The sequence below is a fragment of the Hydra vulgaris genome, chromosome 12 (genome assembly GCF_038396675.1).
Source record: "Hydra vulgaris chromosome 12, alternate assembly HydraT2T_AEP".
NCBI classification, from domain to species: domain Eukaryota; kingdom Metazoa; phylum Cnidaria; class Hydrozoa; order Anthoathecata; family Hydridae; genus Hydra; species Hydra vulgaris.
The window spans coordinates 17,029,961-17,053,400 of NC_088931.1; the positions used below are offsets into that span (position 1 = coordinate 17,029,961).

Below are 23,440 nucleotides of genomic sequence, written 5' to 3' on the forward strand. Positions count from 1 at the left end.
TATTGAATGACCTCAAACTGAGAAATAAGCTTAGGCTAACAACAACTCAACAAGATGTTTAATATTAATTATCTAATCTTAAATTTCACGATCAAGGCAAAAAAAGTGTCATACAAAGCTAATTGAATGCTTGAAATTCTCAAAAATACATTTATTTCTGGAAAATGTTATTATATGGAGAAACTTTATAAAATTTATGTGCGCCCACATTTAGAGTACACAGTGTCAACATGGTCACCTATGAGCAATTCCATGTGAAACACTAAATTTTTTTTAATGCAACTTTAAGTCTGTTATTTTGCTGGTTTTTACACCACTCAAATATTTAAATAAGTTATGAACATCCCCAACATTTTATCATCTAATTCCAAATGGTTTCAAACATATAACAATTTTAACTTTGCTTTGAACCAACAAAAATCTGCCATTTTAAAAAATGATTTTGGCCTTTGTTTCTGTTCTGTGCACAATGAAAAGCTGAAAATTGGTACACTTACATATTTTGAGCCAGGGAATCCAATAAAACAATTTAAAATATTAAAAAATAAATAAAACCTAAAATTTTACCGTTTATAAAAATAATACTGGGACAAGTTTTTATTACAAAAAATGCCAATGTACCTCAATTTTTTTTTTAAGAAGATGTCATCCTGAATAGTTTAGTTAGAGTTGTTATAAACAATTGGAAAATGGTCTTTTCTTAAACAGAGAAAAAAACATGGTCAAATTTACGTAAATTTGTTATTTATAAAACAGGAATTATAAAAAATCAAAGGAAAAAATTTTTGGAAAGTTTTTACACCCATCCTGAGGTTAGTAAGTCCCCTCTCCTCGTTTATTAAATATTACAATTTTTGTTTAACCCTCAACTCTCAAACAAAGTTTACAACTCTCTTTCAACCCTAAACTCCAAAATACAAATCTTGTTAAACAAGACTGTACAGAGAAACAATTTGTTACTTCTAGAGGTGTAAAATAGATTAAACCTTAAACCTATTGATTATGAGATGTAAGGAAGGGATAGTAAAATTTAGTAAAATTTGAACATATTTTACTAAATTTCTCTCTAGTAGCCACATTTTTTTTCTTATTGAACAACTGTCACTATAAGCATGGTAACTAGATACAATTACTCTTTTTTTTTTTTTTGTATAATTCTGTTATATTAAGTTCATGCAATGAAAATACCTCCTCAATACTATCCTAAATCATTAGAAGTGAGGAAGGAAATAATAGGAGAGAAAAATATTACCTCCACTAGCTCTTAAATAAACCATGGTGCTTAAAATACAAAAAATGAGGGGACCTAACATTACTTGTAAATAAATTCTTCCTACTCTAAAATTTGTGCAATAATTAAAAAATAATTAAATAAATTAAAAAACTCAAAATCATTGCTCAAAATTTGTTAATCATTTTTAATTTTAAAGTAAGAAAAGAAATAAAAAAGTAAAGCATGTTAGATATGAAAAAACCTTACCAAATGCAGCTTCCTGATGACTTGGTCTTCCACACTCATCTAAATTGAATATGTATACATATCTTTATAAATAAGAGTTAATGTAAGAAATTTAAAAGTCACAACTAAAACTTATTTTTAAAGAAATTCATCATAGTTAGGGTGACCATTGTCCCGCTAGGAGAGCGCAGCACTAAAGTAATTTTAATTAGCTTAGCGCTGCTCTCTCCTACAAAAAAAACTGGGAAAATGGTCACCCTAATCATAGTTACCTTTATTGATAAGATGTCACATATTTCACATAGTTGCATAGTAACAATATAAAAGTTTCTTTACTAATAAAAACTAATTTCTCATACAAAACTTAAATAAAACTAAGAGGTTAACAGAAATTTTTAAATAAAATTATCATTAAATGTAGAATTACCACACTAGTTAACAAGTAAAATAATGTTTTAATCACTGTTTTATAAAAACTAAATAACTTATGTCAAAAGGATTGCTGTAAATAGTTACCTTAGAATAGATATCTAACCTAAAGTATAATAGAATAAATAAAGTAAAATAAAAAATCTTGCTTGATGCACATAAAATTCTCTAATTAATTGTCAAAATTATAACTGTCAAATTTAAAACTGCCAATTACTTGATATTTGGCGATGACCTATTATAATAAATAAAAAAACATTAGCTGGTTTTTTGTTTTTTTCTGGTTTGACTAAAATCACCTTGTATTTTGTTATTTGGTTAGCAGATTATAGTTTTTGATCACTAATTCTGATATTGAGTTTTTATATAATTATTTTGCTTTAGATTTAATGAAGACCAGAGGAACACCTACAATTTAACAGATTAATGTAAAAGTCCAAAGATAATTTTTTTTCAAATAAATAGTATAAAAAAGAGGGTCAGTATAATATACTTAAAACCATAGTAACCATGAGTATATTATATTGACCCTCTTTTTATTTTGAGTTTTGACTCATCATTAAAAGAGGTATCAATGAAGATTATAAAGCTTAAATAAAGACTATAATTGAAATAAATTAATTCTATACTCAAAAAACTCTTTTGAATGTAGAATTAATTTATTTCATTTTTTAATTTCAAAGAAATTAAAAAATTTGCAAACCAATTTAGAAAAATTGTCCTTTTGAGGATGTTTAATAACAACAAACTTACAAGCCAAAAGTTGGCACAAGTTTTACTAAAAGGCTGGTTTCCAAAAGTTGTAAAAATATCATACAACAACCATTTCGTCAAACAATAGTTACGACAAAATTTGTTAAATTACATTATAAACTTTGTTGTACAACAAATGTTAAGTAGTGCAAATTACATAAGAAAATTGTGCCATTAAAACAAAATTGTTGTGCAACTGTTAAATTAAAGTTATATATATATATAAATATACAGGGTGGATGCTCAAAATCGAGACTTTTTTGACACAAAATAAAAATTACAATAAAAGTATTAGTTTCAAAGCTATATTTCTGAAATTTTAAATAGTAATGTACACATATAAGAGCTTTCATTTCACTTAATCCAGCTGCCTTAAGTTTCATTGACTTGCTCGATAAGCTTCCTGAACCTGGAGCAGGCGTGCTCCACCTCATCGACCAACATGTTGGCAGCTGCAGTAGTTTTTTTGTTGACATTTTGGCCCTTCAGGAAGAAGTGTGGTGGCATGACATTGCCCAATCTTTTAGCATCAATAAAACATGAAGCACCGGTAAACTTTGTTTTTTCAGCGATGAGAAAATTTTTACTGTGGATGCCAAAGTGAACAGAAGAAATGACAGATGGTTGGCTCAAGACCCAGAAGATGTCCCAGTGATTAGTCAGATAAAATTTCCAGGCTCTGTCCAAGTCTTTATGTCTGTTTCCAGCAAAAGATTGGAACACTTAGCCACTCTCTTCTCCTTCATTGAAGTAGACAGCATCTGCCTGACTTTCAGGACATAGGACTTGTACCTAAGGCCATCACAGATCATTCTTCTCGTAGTGTAATGAGACACATTCATATCTTTGCTCAGTTTGCTGATGGAGGTGCTGGGGTTTTTGTTAATCAACTTCTATACTCTGCTGATGAAGGCTTTATTCCTAATTGGTTTGTGAGCAGTCCTTTCTTTTCGTTCTACAGACTCTGCTCCATCATTAAACCTCTTTGCAATATCATAAACTGTGCTTTTTGGAAAGCCAAACCATTTTATAATCTTTGGGACAGAGTGCCCAGCGCGGAGGGACTCAACCACTGCAACTCTACGGTCATATTCCTTTGACATGATGTGCTAAATTTGCAATTTTTATTTTTTTTCCCGAGAATACAATGTTTGTTTTGATTAATGTTTGAATTTTGCAACATAGAATTTAAAAACAAAAAAATGCCAGCAAATTTAAAATTGTCCGGATTTTGAGCATCCATATTTAAATATTTTTTTTCTACATCTTCGCTTCCAACATGGCTGCATGCAACCGCTATTAGAGTTGGAAGTTACTGGAAGAGAAAAGATGAAGTTAAGTTTGTAGAGCAAGATAATGATTGACAGATGACTTGAAAGATTGCAAATTATATGAATCAGGAAAGCAAGATGAAAGAAGCAAATTCCAAAGAACTGATGTTTGAGGAAAAAAACTAGACGAATAAGAATTTATGGAATAGTATCAGAAAAAAGATGAGATTTAATTGAATAACGAATAACACAAAATGAACTTTAGTAGATGGCACAAGAGACACTAACTCTTTAGAGCAGTGCCCTTTATAGTATTTGAAGAAAAGAGAAAGAAAAGCAACGTGCCAACAATGTGATAATGGTTGGAGGTTGGCTGCAAGAGCAGGTCCAACTATGTTTACTATGTGTTTTTGCACCTTGTCTAAAAAATAAAGGGCATCATTAGAACATCTGCCCCAGATATGGCAACAGTATTTCATACAAGGATGGATTTGAGATATATAGAGATAAAGAATCGAATCCAGAGTAAGAAAGTGTCGAGCTCAATAAAGAGATGCAATCTTAGAAGATGCTAATTTTTATCTGAATTAAAGTTCACCAGCCATTATAAGCCTCATGCTGTAGTAGAAGTGAGATCCTTTTCAAGCTCAAATGCCCCCTCTAAGCAATTAGAGAGTGTTGGCTTCTTATCATGACAAGAAAAAATCGTAGTATCATCAGCGAACAATGCCACCTTATATGTGAGAATATCTCGAAGATCCTTAATGTAAATTAAAAAGAGTATAGGGCCAAGGATAGAACCTTGAGGATCCCCTGAAGTTACAGAATTAGAAGAAGAGTGCTGTTCATCAAGGATAACTTTTATACTGCGATTAGAAAGGAAGGATTCAATAATCTTAAAGATGTTACTAGAAACACCATAAGAAGAAAGCTTATGGAGAAGACCAGCATGCCAAACTTTATCAAAAGCTTAAGAAATAACAAGAGCGATGGATCTCTCCACCTTTACCTAATGCACAATAAAACATATTGGTTATTACTGTTAGCAAATTAGCTGTAGAACAAGAAGATCAAAATCCATATTGATGATCAGAAATTAAGTTATTAGATTCAAGATGTGAGATTAAGTGTGTGTTAATTAAAGATTCAAAAACCTTGCTTATGATAGGAAAAAGACTAATGGGACCATAGTTAGTTGAATCAAATTGCTCTCCAGAATTTTTGAAAATAGGGATAACATATGCAGCAATCCAGCATGCCGGAAAACTTGTTGAATAGTTTTGAAAGTATAGATGACAGCTCCAGAGAACACTTCTACAAGACTACAACAGGTATGTTGTCTGGATCACAAGATGTAAATCACTTTTGATATAGAAGCTGGAGTGATACAAATGTCAAGCAATGGATCAACCTGTCTGACAGTTATATCAGGTAAAACGCAACTAGTGGAATCAAGAAATGATATTGATGAAAAGTTCTTAGCAAATAATTCAGCTTCGTCTTTAGGTGAGGTGACAAAGTCTGAACCATACAAGAGAGTTTGAATAACAGATTTGCCCTTATTATTGATAATGTTAAAGATTCTCTATAAGTCACGAGAGCCTAATTTTTGTAATGAAATACAAGATTTTATGACCTGAGAATAGCGAGCTTGGCATTAGACAAAACCTTTTTACAATGGTTTTTAGCAATAATAAACAGACCTCTGTTTTCTGGAGAACTGTTTTGCTGATAGATATGGAAGTGACGGCTTCGATTGGAATATGCAGCAGCACAATGTGAGGAAAACCATGGAGAAGAGTGAGGCTGGACCCGGAATTGTTGAGAGGGAATAAAAGATTCAATGCCAGCCTGAAGCCATGAAGTTATGTAAGAAGCACATTTTTCAGCAGGAAGACAAAAGATTTCTATCCAAGGGCCATCACGAAGAAAATCATAGAAAGAGTCCCAGTTAGCTTTAAGGTAGTTGTAAGGGGTACAATGATAGGGGGATTCTGATGATGAAGAAGAATGAGATAATAGTTTTAGAGAGATCAAACCACAATCAGAAGCATCTAAGGGTGAATGTGGAGAAACTGAGCACTGACTAGGATCAAAAACAAGACATAGGTTGAGTAGAGAAGGTGAATGATTTGGGTTGCCTGGAAAGCGAGTTGAGAAGTTGACTATTTGAGTTGAGATTGAGAAAGACAAAAATAAGGACCTTATTGCCAGCAGAGTCACTGACACTGGAGCCGAGCCATTCAGTGTTATGAGCATTAAAGTCACCAACAACAATGACAATGGCTGATGTATAAAGAGAGAAGGCTTGGTGAATTTGTATATATATATATATATATATATATATATATATATATATATATATATATATATATATATATATATGTAGATATAAATATGTGTATATATATATATATATATATATATATATATATATATATATATATATATACATATATATATATATATATATTGTATAAAAATTCACTCTTCAAGCAAAATGGGTTTTTTCATCATTTTTAACAACTAAAAACTATTGAACAAATTAGTTTTATACTTCAATTATTTTAAGATAGCAAGTATGCTTTAGATACTTTTAAAAGCAAAGAAATTAGCTTTAAAAAATTTAAAAACTTAGCATAACGCCGGGCTAAAGTTGATATTTTTGTTTTGGAATACACGGATTTATAGTTCCGCAAATTATCTCAAAATTTTTTAGAAAAGTAAACATTTCTAGAATTTGAGAAGATTTGAAAAAAAAATTTGTGAGGCAGAATATGACATATTGATATTACTTTGATATAAAATCTTTGATATAAAATTATTAAGCTCTAAATATTTATCTTACTAAACGATTATGTGATAATTTACAGAACAGAACTGAGACTATAAACCTGTGTATTGAATTTTTTTTTTTTTTGATTCTTTATTGCAATGTTTAAAATTAAACATTGCAATCTTAAAAGAGCTTAAAAATTTAGAGCTTAAAATTTTTTTATCAAGTTATAAAGATCTTTAAAGCTAGATAAAAAATTAATAAAAAATCAATTTGTATGCTGATTTAAATTTTAAGTATTTTTTTAAATTCAGTTTATAAGACTGATGACTTATAACTTTTAATTGAAGCTCGCATTTAAGAGTTATAAGTAATCAATGTGACCTGGATCAAGATTTACTTTATATTTGTCCTTGATGCATAGCATCTGTTACCTAAGACAGCAACTTTTTTTTTCCTTATGATTTTTTATCCATAAATTTCTTATCTATCAATACTACTTGGCTTAAGACGTGTTTAGAACATATTAATCCATTTTTATAAGTCTAAAACACGTCTTGGACCTACTCATGTTCAATCAGTTAATAAAAACCAAAAGAATTAACGAACACTTAATTGTAATCCCTTAAAAGGTAGTCTCTAAAAGTCAAGTATATTTTTCATAAAAACTTGAAAAAAATAATTTGTTTATTAAATTTTCAATTACTGATATTCAATCTGAAAAATACTGATAGAACCAAATAAAATGTTATTGTTTTTAGAACTAATAAATGATAGGAAGTATGGCAATTTTTTTGATGAAAATGATGAAAATGAAAAAAATAAAGTTAATATTTATTAATCACAAAAATCAAACTTCCAATGTACTTTTGACCGAGCAACTTTACCTTTTAGTTTGTAAAGAGTTTGACATTTATAAGAGGGTCATAAGAGGATATAACAGGATATAAAAAGTCAAGCTAACTACTTCCAACATTTAAAAACCAATTTAAAAGAATAACATATTTTAGTTCTTTTTGACTTGCAGAAAACTAAAGTTTTTTAATATTAATAACAATACAGTGCAAGTAAACAAAGCTTTTGTGTTATATCAGACCATCTGAAACATGGAACTGATTATCATTGCTTTACTAATTATGCTATTGATAAACTTAAACAATTACAAACATTTGAACATATTTTTTTTTAGTAATGGAGCTGCATCACAATATAAAATATATGCAATACAAAAATATTATCAACTTAGGCTACCATAAACAAGATTTCATTACTTTGCATTATTGCAAAGTGGCATTTTTTTTGCAACATCCTTGTGATGGAGAAACTAGAGAAGGGCCTATTCCGAAAAAAACCGACTCCTATTCCGATTCTCTGTTGCGATTCCAATTCTTTACCGATTCCGATTCTTTTTCGATTCTTATTATTTTAATTAAAACTGGTAGTTAAATTAATAATTTAACCATTATATCATGTTAATTTAAAACTTATGCAGATTTTAAAAGTGAAAACACCAAAATTAGTTATATTGGTACAGGTGAAACATGACCAAAGACACCAAGGCCCAGGGGCATGCCCCTTTTTAAAAAAATTGACCTATAAATAGACTTTTTTTTCAAAATAAGGGAGTGTTCCCCCTCTATTTTGAAAACCGTGTCGTCGGCGCTGTGAAATAATAGCAACTAAACAAGTAACATAATATTAAACAATATATGTTTGTATGGAACTTATTATTATTAAGAAACAAATGATATAGTCATAGGTAATGGTAAAAGTGATCAGATACACAGAATGTTGTCTTTTCAATCAGCTTTTACATATGACATTAGTACCGTTAGTACTGATAGTCAAGAAACGGGAGGTTCTTGTTCAAAAACACAAGCATTTGCACTTGTTCCGGAGTTAACCGGCTTTCCGGTCGCAGATAAGACCTGCAGTACTAAACAACCGCTCCAAAAACACTGTACATAGAGGTGTCCCTAAATATTTCTGTGCTAGTTTTTTCATGTTAAGAAATTTGGATTTCCTCCAGTATTCAAAGACATCCTCGTGACTTGCAAGTAGAGGTTCTTTCAAGTACACTGCTACTTTTTCTGACATTGTGCAATGCGCAGTATAAATCTAAAACATTAAAACAATTTATAGGCTTGCTATACTTAAAGTACAATACAAATATAGAAGCACAATACTTACTACAGAATTTGTGTTGATTAATTGGTTATACAATGACTAGACAGCACCTGGAGCAGGTGTGGTAGGTTCTTGATTTTCAGCAGCTTTAATTTCATGACTCTCGTCATTTATTCTTTATCGTTAATTATTCCTGAAACTTAACGACCTAATTGTGAATAATTTATAGAATGAACCAATAAAAGATAAAATTTTTTGGATAATTTGCAATTGGCAGTGAAAAACTAATCGAGTTAAGAGATGGTTTTTCATGAAATTTATATAAGTAATTTTTTTTAAAAAAAAGCAGTTATTTAATGCAAAGATTATTTAACGAGTAAAAAACAATTTATATCCAACATCAATGAACCTTATAAACATTTAGAAATAAATTTATGATTTAGACAAAAAGTAAATAAGCTTAGAATCAGCTATATTTTAAAAATTACGTAAAACTTTACTTTAGAAAAATTATAATTTTATAATATAGTCAATTATTATCATTTTTGTGGAAAATAGTAATGAAATTTCTTTTAATACATGAAAATTTTAAAAAATCTAAATCAAGTTGGGATAAATAATAAATTACTTTTTTCTTAAGGAACTCGGCAAAATAAAATATCGACTGTTTACCAAAAACATAGCCCTCTAAAATATTAAGGGTGAAACTTGCCCAATGATATAAAAATAATTATAATCTAATTTAAATAATATTAAATCGATGCAGTAACTCTGACTGTAATAAAGTAGCATAATTAGTTGTCATTTAATCGATAGAGAGAATGAATGGTTACACGAATTTTTCACTGTCTTGAGAAAAAAATTTTAAAATTGAAATAATAGTTAAGATGCTATTTAAAATTGTAAGATGAAGAGACCCTATAGAGCTTTACTATAAACTTTTTTTAAAATAATAATAAGAAATTATTAAAATTAGAAAGTTTAGTAGTTTAGTTAGGGCGACTGTTTTTTAAAAATAACAAAAATAAGCAATATAATAAATTTGTTGTATAATTAAACAATTTAACAATTACTATAGTAGGCTATAATGACCCGTTATTATAACAAACAAAAAAATAACGATTAATTAATAAAAGCTACCTTAGGGATAACAGGATAATTTTGTTTTAGAGTCCTTATCAAAAACAAAGTTTGTTACCTCTATGTTGAATTAGGATATCCTAATAATGCAGTAGTTATTGAGGGTAGGTCTGTTCGACCTTTAAAATCTTACATGATTTGAGTTCATTCCGTCGCAAGACAGGAAGGTTTCTATCTACAATTATAAAATTACTTTAGAATTTTAGTACGAAAGGAATAAAGTTTCATCTAGTTAATTAAAAAAACTAATAACAAAATTTTGAAAGAATCTAAAAATTTAAAGTAATTATTTAATAAAGAGGGTCGATTAAGTAGATCAAATAGTCTTCAAAATTATTAGTGTTGGTTCAAATCCAATACCCTCTGTTTATGAAAAATTTAATATTTTTAATAAGTTTTTTCACTTGTTTATTATTTAATAATTTTATTTATAAAATAATTCCTGAAGCAAATCAACTTTCTTTTGAGGAAAGTGCCTCATCTTGTAGTAATAATTTAATATTTTTTCATGATGATACTATGTTTTATATGGTAATTATTCTTGTATTAGTAGGGTGATTATTATTTTCTGTAATTGTTAACAAAAATTATAATAAATTTTTATTAGAAAATAATTTTATTGAAATTGTGTGAACATTAATACGTGCTATTATATTAATTATTATAGCTATACCTTCTTTATTTTTATTATACTCTATTGATGAAAATGTTGAACCTTCTTTAACTGTAAAAATAGTTGGTCATCAATGATATTGATCATATGAATATTCTAATTTTTCACCAAACATAGAATTTGATTCTTATATGATTCCAACCGCAGATTTAAATCAAGGTGATTTTAGATTGCTTGAAACTGATAATGATCTTGTTTTACCAGTTAATACAAAAATTGAATTAATTGTTTCAAGTGCTGATGTTATTCATTGTTGAACTGTTCCTTCTTAAAGTGTAAAAATATTCTATTCCAGGTCGTTTGAATCAATTAAATTTTATTATTAATAGACCTGGTAAATTTTGTGGTCAATGTTCAGAATTATGTGGTCTTAATCATTCTTTTATGCCTATTTCTATTTATTCTGTTTCTCAAGAAAAATTTATAAATTGATCTATTAACAAAACTTAAAATGTCTCAATTGGATTTATCCTTATATTTTAATCACTATCTTGTTTTATTATTATTATTATTTTTATTAATAATTTTATTGAGTTTAAGATTTTATAATTTCTTTTTAATTCTTAATACAAGAAATAATTTTATTTCAAATAACTTCAAATCAATTCAGAATCAAAAAAAAATAATTTTAAACAATTTTCTATATTATGTAATATCTTAAAACTATAATGTCTTCTTACTTTGATCATTTTCTAATTATTAAAATTTTTGGATTTTTATTTGATTCTCATTTAATATTAGTATTATCTGTATTTATAATTTTCATAGCTTTAAATTTTAGTTTATAACTCCTTTGAGAATTCAAATATTTTTCGAAATGATTATTAATCATTTTTTCCAAATTGTGAAAGAAAATTTAGGAAATAATTCTCAAATATTTGTATTGTTTTTATCAACTTTATTTTTTTATCTTTTATCAATTAATTTACTAGGATTTTTTATTTTTACTTTACCCCCTACTACTCATATTTCATTGACTTTTGGTTTATCATTCTTTATATGACTATCAATAATAATATTTGGATTTTTTAATTTTAAAGGTTCTTATTTAAATATGTTTATGCCAACAGGAACTCCTTTAGGTCTTTCTCCTTTATTAGTATTCATAGAATTAGCTAGTCATATTTCTAGACCTATAGCTTTAGGAATGCGTTTAGCAGCTAATTTAACAGCTGGTCATATTTTATTAGCTATTCTTTCTGATTTTATATTTAAAATGATATGTTTTTTTTCTTTTTTTAATCTATTTCCATTAATGATTATAATATTTATGATTATATTAGAAATAGGTGTTTTAATTATTCAAGCTTATGTTTTCACTCTTTTATGTTTAATTTATTTAAAAGATAGTTTAATCTTACATTAATGGAAAAATATTATCATCCATTTTCACTTAGTAAATCCTAATCCTTGACCATTTTGTATATCGATGGGTGTATTATATTTAACTTTAAATACTGTTGCTTATTTTCATAAAGGATTTTATTATTCTTTATTATAAAGTTTTATTTTGATAATTTTATTCATGGTTCTATGATTTACAGATATATTTATAGAATCCAGTTTAGAAGGGGCTCATACTAAATTAGTTCTAACAGGTTTAAAACTAGATTTTATATTATTTATAGTTTCAGAAATATTATTTTTCTTTTCTTTTTTTTTGAGCATTTTTTCATTCTAGCCTTGCTCCTTCTATAGAAATAGGAATAAATTGACCTCCTTTAGGAATAATAACCTTAAACCCTTTTTCCATTCCATTATTAAATACTATTCTTTTATCATCAGGAATAAGTGTTACTTGATGTCATCATAGTCTAATTCAAAAAAACAGAAATCAAACTTTAATTAGTTTAATAATTACGATTACTTTAGGTTTATTATTTACGTTTTTACAAGCTTTAGAATATCTAGAATCTAATTTTTGTATATCTGATTCAGTTTATGGTTCCATTTTTTTTGTAGCTACAGGATTTCACGGAATTCATGTTATTATTGGTACAATATTTTTATCACTCTGTTTACTTAAAATTTATTATTCTCATTTTACTAATTCTCGTCATTTTACTTTTGAAGCTGCATCATGATATTGACATTTTGTTGATGTTGTATGATTTGAAGCTGCATCGTGATATTTTGTTGATGTTGTATGATTGTTTTTATACATATGTATATATTGATGAGGCTCTTAACTCTTCCAGATTAGTATAATTAAAGTTTGATTCTTTAACTGTAATAATTTTCATGATCTTTGATTATAATAATTTATTAATATTTTCATTTGTAGTTTTAGTTATATTAAATTTATATTTAAATAAATATAGTTTTTTTTATTTAATACCATTAATAATTTCACTTATTATAATTACACAATTTGTTAAAACAAATTCTTTTTTGTGAATTAGTGTAATAATATTTATCATTATTTTAAATAATTTACATTCAAAATTAGAAAGTTTAATCTTATATGGTTTTATCTTGTTATCAGTAATAATAATAATATTGTCTAATAATTTAATAATACTATATTTATCTGTAGAGATTCAAACTTTTTCCTTATTAATTCTTATCGGTTCTAATAGGAATAATATAAAAAGTCTTGAAGCAACTTAAAATATTTTATTTTAAGCAGTATTTCATCTGGATTTTTTCTCTTGGGTGTTGCTTATTTATTTAAAATTTTAATTTTATTGGATTTAAATTTATTTAATTTTATATTTAATAATTCATCTTCTTTTCATTCTTTTAGTAATTCTATATTAATTTTTTCTCTTTTATTTAAACTAGGTTTAGTCCCTCATTTATTGAATTGCTGATATTTATGAAGGATCAGATCTTGTATTAATATTATTATTATCTTCTTTATGTAAATTATCTATATTCATTATTTTACTAAAATTCAATAATAATTTTGAAATGCTTATGCTTTTAGGAGCACTATCAATAATCATAGGAACTATTGCTGGATTTAATCAAACTAAAATAAAGAGATTTATAGCTTATAGTGGTATTTCTAATTTTGGATTTATTATTATATCTTTAAGCTTGAATAATATAATAGGTATTGAAATTTGTTTACTATACCTTTTTATTTATTTATTTACAAACTTATTTATAATTATCATATTGGTGTTATATAGAAACAACATAGAATTTATTATAGAACTAAGCGGATACTTAATGAATAATAAAATTTTAACAATTGCTTTAGCTGTAATAATTTTTTCTATAGCAGGAATTCCTCCTTTTTTTAGGATTCTTAAATAAATTTATTCTTATTTCTACGTTGATAAATTATAACTATATTATAGCAGGATGCTTATGTTTATTAATCACCTGTATTAATATGTATAATACCATTAATATGCAAGTCTTAGTTATTACTGTTTCATTTTTTGTTCACTTATTCTCTTATTCTTATATGGAGGGTGACCTTCATTTATCAAGATTTATATCTTACTTATCATTATTTACTTTTTTTATGATCGTACTAATATCGAGTTCAAATTAAATTCAACTTTTTATAGGATGAAAAGGGGTTGGATTATGTTCATATTTATTAATTAATTTTTGATATACTAGAATACAAGCTAATAAATCAGTAATTAAAGCAATGATTATAAATAAATTGGGAGACATTGGATTATTAATTGGAATAATATATTTATGAATTTTTACTGGATCATTTGAATTTAATGACATATTCATAATTTCCATTACTAATGATATTTCTATTCTTTATTTTCCATTATTCAATAGGCGTAATAGGAGAATCTGCTCAATTAGGCTTTCATATGTGATTACCTGATGCAATGGAAGGGCCTACTCCAGTTTTGGCTCTAATTCATGCAGCTACAATGGTTACAGCTGGAGTATTTTTAATTATCAGAATGTCACCTATATTTGAACTCTCATCTACTGTATTAATCTTGATTTATAGGGATTTTAACTTCTTTCTTTTCAGCAACTATAGGAATGGTTCAAAATGATTTAAAAAAAGTAATAGCATATTCTACTTGTAGTCAATTAGGTTATATGATAATGATTTGTGGTTTTTCTTTTTATGACCTAAGTTTATTTCACTTAGTAAATCATAGATTTTTTAAAGCATTGTTATTCCTTAGTGCAGGATCTATTATTCATGCTATAATTGATGAACAAGACATGAGAAAATACGGTGCTTTAAAAAATTTTCTACTTTTAGTATTTGTTTTTATAACTATAAGATCCGTAGCACTATTGGGGTTACCGTTTTTATCAGGATTTTATTCTAGAGATTTAATTGTTGAGGTAGCATTGTTTTCAAATTTTTTATCTTTTTCTGTTTGAATTAGTATTAGTGCTGTATTTATCACGGCTTTTTATTCTTTAAGACTAATTTATTATACGTTTATTAACAATCCACAACAAAATAAAAACAACTTTTCTAATATTCATGAAAGCGATTATAAAATTATTATTTCATTAACTTTATTAACATTGTTTTCTATTTTTTCTGGATACATGTTTCAATTCATAATTATAAAAGATAATTTTCCTAATATGGTTTACAATATTAGTAAATTATTACCTTTTTTTCTTAGTATATTAGGCATTATTATAGCTACAATAATATTTACTAATTTAAGTAAAACTTGAAACATTATTTTTCTCAATTATTTTAAAAATATTTATTTATTTTTTATTAACAATTGATACTTTGACATTTTGATTAATTACGCTTTTTCTAAAAAATTAAGTCCTTTAGGATATAATATGTCCAATGCATTTAACTCGCCAATTAATAAAGTAACAGCTTTCTCAGCCATCGTCCTGCTCCTCAAAATCTTGTTTTAAATCTAGGATCTAGTATTGTTGCAAAAGCATATATAGGTTCATTCTCGCAGTCTCGGTAACGTCGATGCAAAGATTTGACACAGAGATTCTTTAAAATTTCCGTAGTCCTTGATGCGATCAATTGACATGTTAACTGCATTTATTATTGGGATAACTTCTGATGTGGTCATTTTCGATGAACTTGCAGTAAGCGTGACCTCTTCAAACACTTTTAAAGCAGCAACGAGAGGAACCAAACTATCCCATTCTCCGGTTGACAACTCCTTGTTTTGTCGAGTAGCTTTTGGGAAATGTGGCATTACCAACAGAATCGCATCTTTTTGTTCAACTAAACAGTTCAGCATGTGGTAGGTGCTATTCCATCTAGTTGGCTCATCTTGAACAATGCTGTGTTTAGGCAGTCCCAGAATCTCCTGAGATTGTCGCAAAAGTTTGAATGACTTAACCGAATGTTCAAAGTGTCCTACTATTCTTCTACAGGTAGCAGTTAGTAAAGATATGCGTTCATTGTTGAGGCAGCCGTCTTTCACAACCGATAAAAAATATATAATAAATAAAAAAAGAACTTTGTGGGCAAAGTACTGAGCGGCTGGGTGCTTTACACACAAAATCCTTCATAAAAAAAAGCCTCAAAGAATAATCCAAAGTTGATTCACACCTATATTAACAAAATGCAAAATTTTAAACACGAGTTTAATAGGACAGTGCAGGTGAAAGCACAGTTGATGAGGAGGAAATATGTCGAATTTTAAATAATTACTTTCAATCAGTTTTTGTAATTGAGCCGCAAGGTCCAATGCTAGATTTCAAACCAAGGACGGAAGTGACATGTACATCGCACTTTATTGCACGTGACAAAGTACAGAAAAGACTTCAAAACCTTGACGGGAACAAGTAGTCTTGGATGAATGCCGTTGGGCATCAAGGACATCCATCCAAGACTACTCAAAATGTGTACAGCAACATTTTACGCTCCACTTACCCTTATTTTTTAGACTTCACTTTTTAAAGGTGAGGTGCCAGGCAACTGGAAGCGCTCAAATATAACCCCGATATTCAAGAAAGTCTCTAAACTAAAAGCATCTAATTACAGACCAGTATCACTCACTAGTATCCCTTGTAAAGTTATGAAGCATTTCGTTTGAGACCAGATTTTAAATCATTGTACGGTTTAATATTAAAAAAAAAAACGGTTTTGTTTTCAAAAAGTTGTGCTTGACAAATCTTCTGGAAACACTTATTCTTTTAACAAAAGTTATTTTCCAAGGATACACTACAGACATAATCATAACGGATCTAGCATAAGCCCTTGACAGATTTCCACACAATAAACTTCTCCACAAAATTCAAAATGATGGAATCAACAAGGAGCTTCACGCATTGATTAAACCAAGGCTCTTAGAAAGGCAGCAGAGAGTCGTAATCGAAGATATCGAATTGCAAAAATGTTATTAGCAGCTTACCACAAGGCTCAGTCTTAGGTCTATTACTATTTGTTCTGTACATTATTGATCTTCCAGACAAATTGGAACATCAGATCTAGCTCTACGCTGATGACAGCAAAATTATTGGCGTCATATAATCGGACCAGGACTCGGAGAGTCTGCAAGCAGACTTAGACAAAGCCATTGAATGGTCACATTGCTGGCTTATTATGTTTAATACTGAAAAGTGCAAAGCCATGCATACTGAATGAGGGAAAAAAGTATCAAAACGAGACTATTTCTTTCCAGGACCAGACAGCCCGCCACTAGCAATCGAAGTTACCCATTTAGAGAAAGATCTTAGAGCTCTTATCTCAGATGATCTTAAACTTAATCCTCCACTTTCAGCAGCTGCGGTGAACGCTCACCGCTCGTATTTTTTCAATGTGAAAAGAACTGTACACATGTATGTTTATCCTCACCTAGACTATGCCATAAAAAGTGTGGTCACTGTACCAACAGGCAGACATAGAAGTGCTAGAAAAAGTTCAAAATCATGCTACAAAAACCATTTCTGTGATAAAGCATTGCACCGCCGAGCAGCGAAGAGTCATGTTAGGTCTTACAACACTTGAAGAAAGAAGAATAAGAGGTGATTTAATTCTGATATTCAAGTTCATGCGTGAAACCGATGAAATAAACATTCACTACCCTTCAATTGTCCTTCGCCATCTAAGTATATTATGTGTGATCATAATCAAAGACTTGCACCGCAAAAAGTACTCAATTGCATACAAAGAGAGAAATTTTTCATGAACTGTGTTGTGTTGCAGTGGTATACCCTGCCCCAAATAGTAATTGACGCAACTTAGCTCAACATGTTCAAAAATCAACTTGATGAACATTCAAATCAGTTAAAAGAGAATTTTTATATGATAAATGGAAATAAACTCTATTCAAATTTGTTTCTAGTATTCTGTAATGTTTTTAAAGTATGGTACTTATGTCACAGGTGTGCACGAGTATCATCAGACTGTTAGTATAGAGGTGCCTGATGCAGCACATCTATGTTGATAATTTAAGCATAGCGAACATTATTAAATATAGAAAATATGTTAAGTTATTGACCACTAAAATAAACTAAACTAAACTAAAACATTTAGGAAATATTCTCAGTATTTCAAAAGAGCATCAAGGTTTAGATTAGGTTTTTTTATTGTCGAAGGCATTTAATACTGTCAACCATGAAAAACTGCTCCAAAAACTGAAGTAATATGGAACTAATTATATAACTAAAAAATGGCTTTGAAGTTACTTATCAAACCGCAAACAATTTGTTTTCAATAATAACAATAACCAAAGGCATTTTCTAGATATATTTTCCGTAATTTTTTCCAAGGTTCTATCTTGTGACCACTTTTGTTCTTAATTTATACAAATGACTTAAATAAAGCCTCAAACTTAATGAGTATCATGTTTGCCGATGACACCAACTTATTCCTGACTAATAATGACAAATCCAAACTCTTTTTTACAATGAATGATAAACTCAAAAGCATATCTACTTGGTTCAAATCAAACTCTTAACATTAATAAAACCAAATGGATTCTTTTCCATTCTCTCTCTAAAAAACACTATTTATCCCAAAATTTGCCCAAACTATTTATTGATGAAGTTGAAATAAAAAGTGATTTTGCTACAAAATTTTTAGAAGTGGTTCCGATAATAACATTACTTGAAATCCATATATTGACTATATTTGCTCGAAAATATCTCAAAGTTATGGAGTCATATAAATTCAGATTATATCTAAACAAAAAAAACCTTAACTCAACTTTGTTACTTATTTATTCACACCTATATAAACTATGCTTGTTAAACAGTTTACTTAATAAATATTACTGCATTAGATTATTTGGATTATAAAGCATTTAGATCAAAAACCAACTAGTAAATGTAATAGATAATTATAATAAGTTAATCCAAAGAATAATCAAGCCACAATCAGATTTTTTTACATATATTTGAAACAATTCTCAAGGCTAAAACGAAATATAGACATTATCTAAAAAAATGTAAGTTACATTATTAAGTAAATAAACTATTTTGATATCTTGTGGCGCGTTTTTAAATCCAAAAAATGACCTCTCCAAACCCCCTGGCTCTGCAACGGCTGTCTATGCTGTACATGAGTAAGGTTGGGCCTGTTAACAGAATAATTTATTTTTATAAAATGATTATAGTTTTAATATTAGTCACATCATTATTTTAAATAGTTAAGTTTTTATATAATAACTTTTTTTAAGTCAAAGGTTTAGAAAATCCTTTTGTAATTTTACATCTAATTATTTATTACATCTAATTAAATAAATTTACACGTTTTACATTTTCTAATAAATATAGTTATATAGATTTTATATTTTTAGTTTGCTTTCATCGTTGTTTTATTAGTCATAACTAAAACTACTATGAGCAGAATTAGAGTTTGGATCCGAAGCTGACACAAGCTATGACTTAATCATAAGAAAATTTTCTTTAGACTTTTCTTTAATTTTAAAAATTTAGATATACTTGGCACTAATTATTTCAATTATTTTTAACTTAATTTGCTCACAGAAAAATGCCAACAAACTAAAAAAAAATAATCCAAAATTTAGAAATGCAGTCAAAAATTTTTTTTTTTTAATAATTAATACTAAAAAGTTTGTACAACAATGTGCAGATAAAAAATAAAATTTAGTTTTTATTTATGTAATGTTTCTAATGTTTACTTTTAGTTTATGTTGTGTATTCTAATAATAAATTAATTCATTCTATTAATGATTTAATCTAGAAAATAAATAGAACTTGAAAGTATAAAGTAATAATTTTTTGCTCTTTAGATACTTAAATAAAACAACTTATTGATTCAATAAAAAAATTTCTGAAATTAAAATCACCTCTATATTCATATTGAGTAAACGCATTTACAACTGAGTAATTACGAACAGCTGTGCATAGTATACATCCTTTATGAGGTTGTTGTACATGGTCCAAAAGTAATTGACTAAAATAACCCATTACACCATTGTCTATGTAATAATAATCGTTTTTTGTAATTGCGTTTGGTTTTATGTCTTTGCAGTAGTGCGATTGTTTTTTAAACATTTTTTCGCAGGATATATAAGATGATTCTTCATGCCAAACATCAGGATGGAATGAACGACACACTTTCCATAAAAACTTTGCTTCCAGATTTGTTTTGCATTTATAAACTAATCTTCCCTCTCCAAGTGTGTAAATCGTATTTTTTGGCATACTATTTGGATCTATTGCTAGTAGCTAAACAAAATTATAAAGTCAATTGATGTACAAAAAACAATTAATGTTTAAAATATAAAATAACTTCAACAACAAAAAAATATATAAAATAACTACAACAACAACAACAAAATCAATAAAACAACAGGTACATATAGTTTTAAAACACATTGCAAGAATTCAATCACAAACCTTCAATTTAAACCGAATTCATGCCATGAAACTAAAATTATCAATGGTATTTTTATTGGTTTCATTAATAGAGCATTAAGTTTGTGCACAGTAAATAATATTGATGATGAGTTGTTGTTTCTTACAGATGTATTTGTAGAAAACGGCTATGAGAAGAGAAGTCTGAAAAAATAGTAGTCTGCAAATGAAAGTGTTAGCTTTCATGAGAACTTTTTTGTTGACAAAAAAAAAGCAACGTTTCTTAGTGTCTCCAAAAAGTTTTCTGTTTTTTACCTATATCTCTGGAATTAGTCCTAATTTAAAAAGAATATATAAAAAAGCAGGATATGCGCCAGTGTTTAAATTTCCAAAAAATCTACTAATGCTAATCTAAAAAGTCTACTTAGTTCCAACAATAAGCCTACACTACCAATTAATTCATATTCTAGTACATCAAGATACCCTATGATGGAAATTTTGAAATCTTTTAATTTTTCCAGCAAAAAATAATTTAATATTAAATGTTCAAATTAAGTGAAGTTTTGAATTTATAGTGCAACAAAAAAAACACCTGTTGAATGAAAACCATTGCATACAATTTAATAAAAATTAGTATAAACGTAGCATACGGCCAAACTCTTAATAATATTTCAGTCGGATTAGTTAAAGATTTATGGCAGTTTTAGTTTATATTTCGTTTGTTTTTTGCTACTAAGATCTCAAAACATTCCTGATTACTGTCATATTATGACAGTAATCGGGAATGTTTTGAGATCTTAGTAGCAAAAAACTTACTTATGACATTAATACATACTTATTTGGTATACATACTTATGACTTGTAATTAGTAAATATTTTACTAGATCAACCATTCCATGACACCTATGAGAAAAAACACAAGAGGTATCTTTAGTTAAATGTTTAATTCTTTGACCTAATTTATCAGGAGCCATTTTTTCGACCATATCAGCTAAATTTAAAAAAAAGTTCATTTGCTTATCATTGTTTGATGAAAAAACTGCACGATAATTATCTCTAGTACAGATATCTTCATAAAGTCCTTTAACATTAACAATTTTGAAAAATTTGATAAAAATAGACAAAAAAAACTGTTTTAATATCAACATTTTCCATTGATGGATGAGTTTTTAAAGCAGCTAAAGTCTCATCATAGAATACTCTTAAACAAGTTGACACATTTTACCGTTCAATTAGTTTAGGAAAAATTGCAGTTTCATTAAGTTTAGACAATTTTATAAAAGAATCTTTTTCAAATTGAAAAAGCTTTTTAAGATCTGATCATTTTGCAGTTCTTGAAATACCTTCATAAGTAAAACAGAGTTCTTGGCATTTTTCTGTGAGCCAAATGTTGCGAATAGATTTTATTAAATGAACAAAGTCATTCAGAAGAAAAATATTATCATTAGTGCACCAATTATTATGTAGATCAAACATTCCGAAAAAAATTTTATTTACTTTGTTATTGTCGCAAGTAATAGCAACAATAGAACCACCACAATTTTTTATTGTTTCAATTGTTTGCATTGTTTGATCATATTGAAAACTAGCATTTAAACCTGTTACTGGCAAAGCCTTATACAAAAACTGTTTTCCGCCAAACAATGAGCAAATCGTTAAACCTAAAACTATTTTTGCCAATTAATTTAGGGAGTTTACAGATTTACCAAAAATGTTACCTCCTTGATATGTTAACTGTGGTTTAACATAAATTTCATCAATTAGTAAAATTACCTGTCTTTGAGAAATAGAACATTTATCAAAATAAAACTTTAAAAAATCATCTCCAACATTTCTAACTTTAGACGTCAATTTTGTCATCAGCGATATACTTAATAGTTCTAATCATCATGTAAGCAAGAACAAAGAGTTCTTGACAATGAAAAGTATTCTAACACCCTAGCAATCATATCAGGAGAATATTTTTTTTTCCCAATGAACACTTATGAGTTCATACTTAACATTTGTTCGATAATAATACTTTTCTTGTGATCAATTGGTAAAGAATTCAGATAGTGTATAGCAGCATGGAGCCAACTAAAACAACCAATATTATTCATATGATTGTAAGAAAAACGTTTTATAATGCACTTAACACCACAGTGGTAACTATCAAAGGATAAATCATTTTTTATTTTGAAAATAAACTTTGGAACACCCAAATTGTCCAATGTATCAGCAGATTAAAGATGTAAACAGTTTTCATCAATATTTGATTATATCGAAAATGAAAAAGATATAGTTTAGACATTATTTTATTACACAAATCTCTAAAGGATGAAATTTTGTCAGCCTTTAAAAAATCCTCCATTTCATCAGGCACAATATTTTTTAACGATGGCAATGATTTAGTGGTTGACGTTGGCGGTGCATGTGGAGTCGGAATTTGACTTGGATTTCCACAAGAAAATACAGATGGTGGATGTTTTGGTCTTAACTTTCCATAAACTAAAACTTTTTCATAATATTTAGGCCAATGATCTTCGCAAATAAAAGTATTTGGGCTATCTAGAATATTCTCACGAGGTATAGCACTTATCCATCTTTTTTGTTCATCTACATTTTTTTTGTTTGGAAGGTGAACAACTTTTACAGACTTTGTAAGATCGTAGTTACCTCTGCATCCAGTGACACAACACTTAAAAACCATATTATAACAATCTAATTATTTAGCTCTAAAAATAAAGCAAATTTAATATACATAAGTGAAATTTATCACATAATAAATAAAAAGACCACATTCTTTCTCTGGAATACGCCATATTACAAATGTATATTCAAAAAAACTCGCCTGCAGTTTTTTTAAAAGCCATAGGTTTACTTGGCCTGCCACTACAATAGGCCATGGTATCAACCTAACATCAATTCGAGGAAAAGTCAAAAAATCTAGTAAATCAGACATCACAAAATGATCACCTTTTTTAAAAAAAAATTATTGTAAATTTGTTCCCAATTTAACTAATTAGTAGTTCTCTTTTATCAAAAAAATATCACTTGAATATCAGGATCACTCAAATCATCAAATACTCCTTAATAGAATAATTTTTAAGTGGCTTTTTATTACT

At 28.0% G+C, this 23,440-nt stretch overlaps 1 protein-coding gene across 3 annotated transcripts in view; it reads right to left on the reverse strand.

The window, feature by feature from the left end:
• The window catches only part of LOC136088521 (uncharacterized), a 109,058-nt gene that overhangs the window by 75,264 nt on the left and 10,354 nt on the right, over positions 1-23,440 (reverse strand). For 2 of the 3 annotated variants that reach the window (XM_065812378.1, XM_065812380.1), the window contains exons 2-3: positions 19,826-20,207; positions 1,481-1,519 (exon numbers count right to left, since the gene is read on the reverse strand). In XM_065812378.1, the coding sequence (XP_065668450.1) occupies positions 1,481-1,519; positions 19,826-20,207 (421 nt within the window). Of the gene's footprint in view, positions 1-1,480; positions 1,520-19,825; positions 20,208-22,991; positions 23,053-23,440 lie in introns of those variants that run through there. The other variant, XM_065812379.1, reaches the window with a different exon arrangement.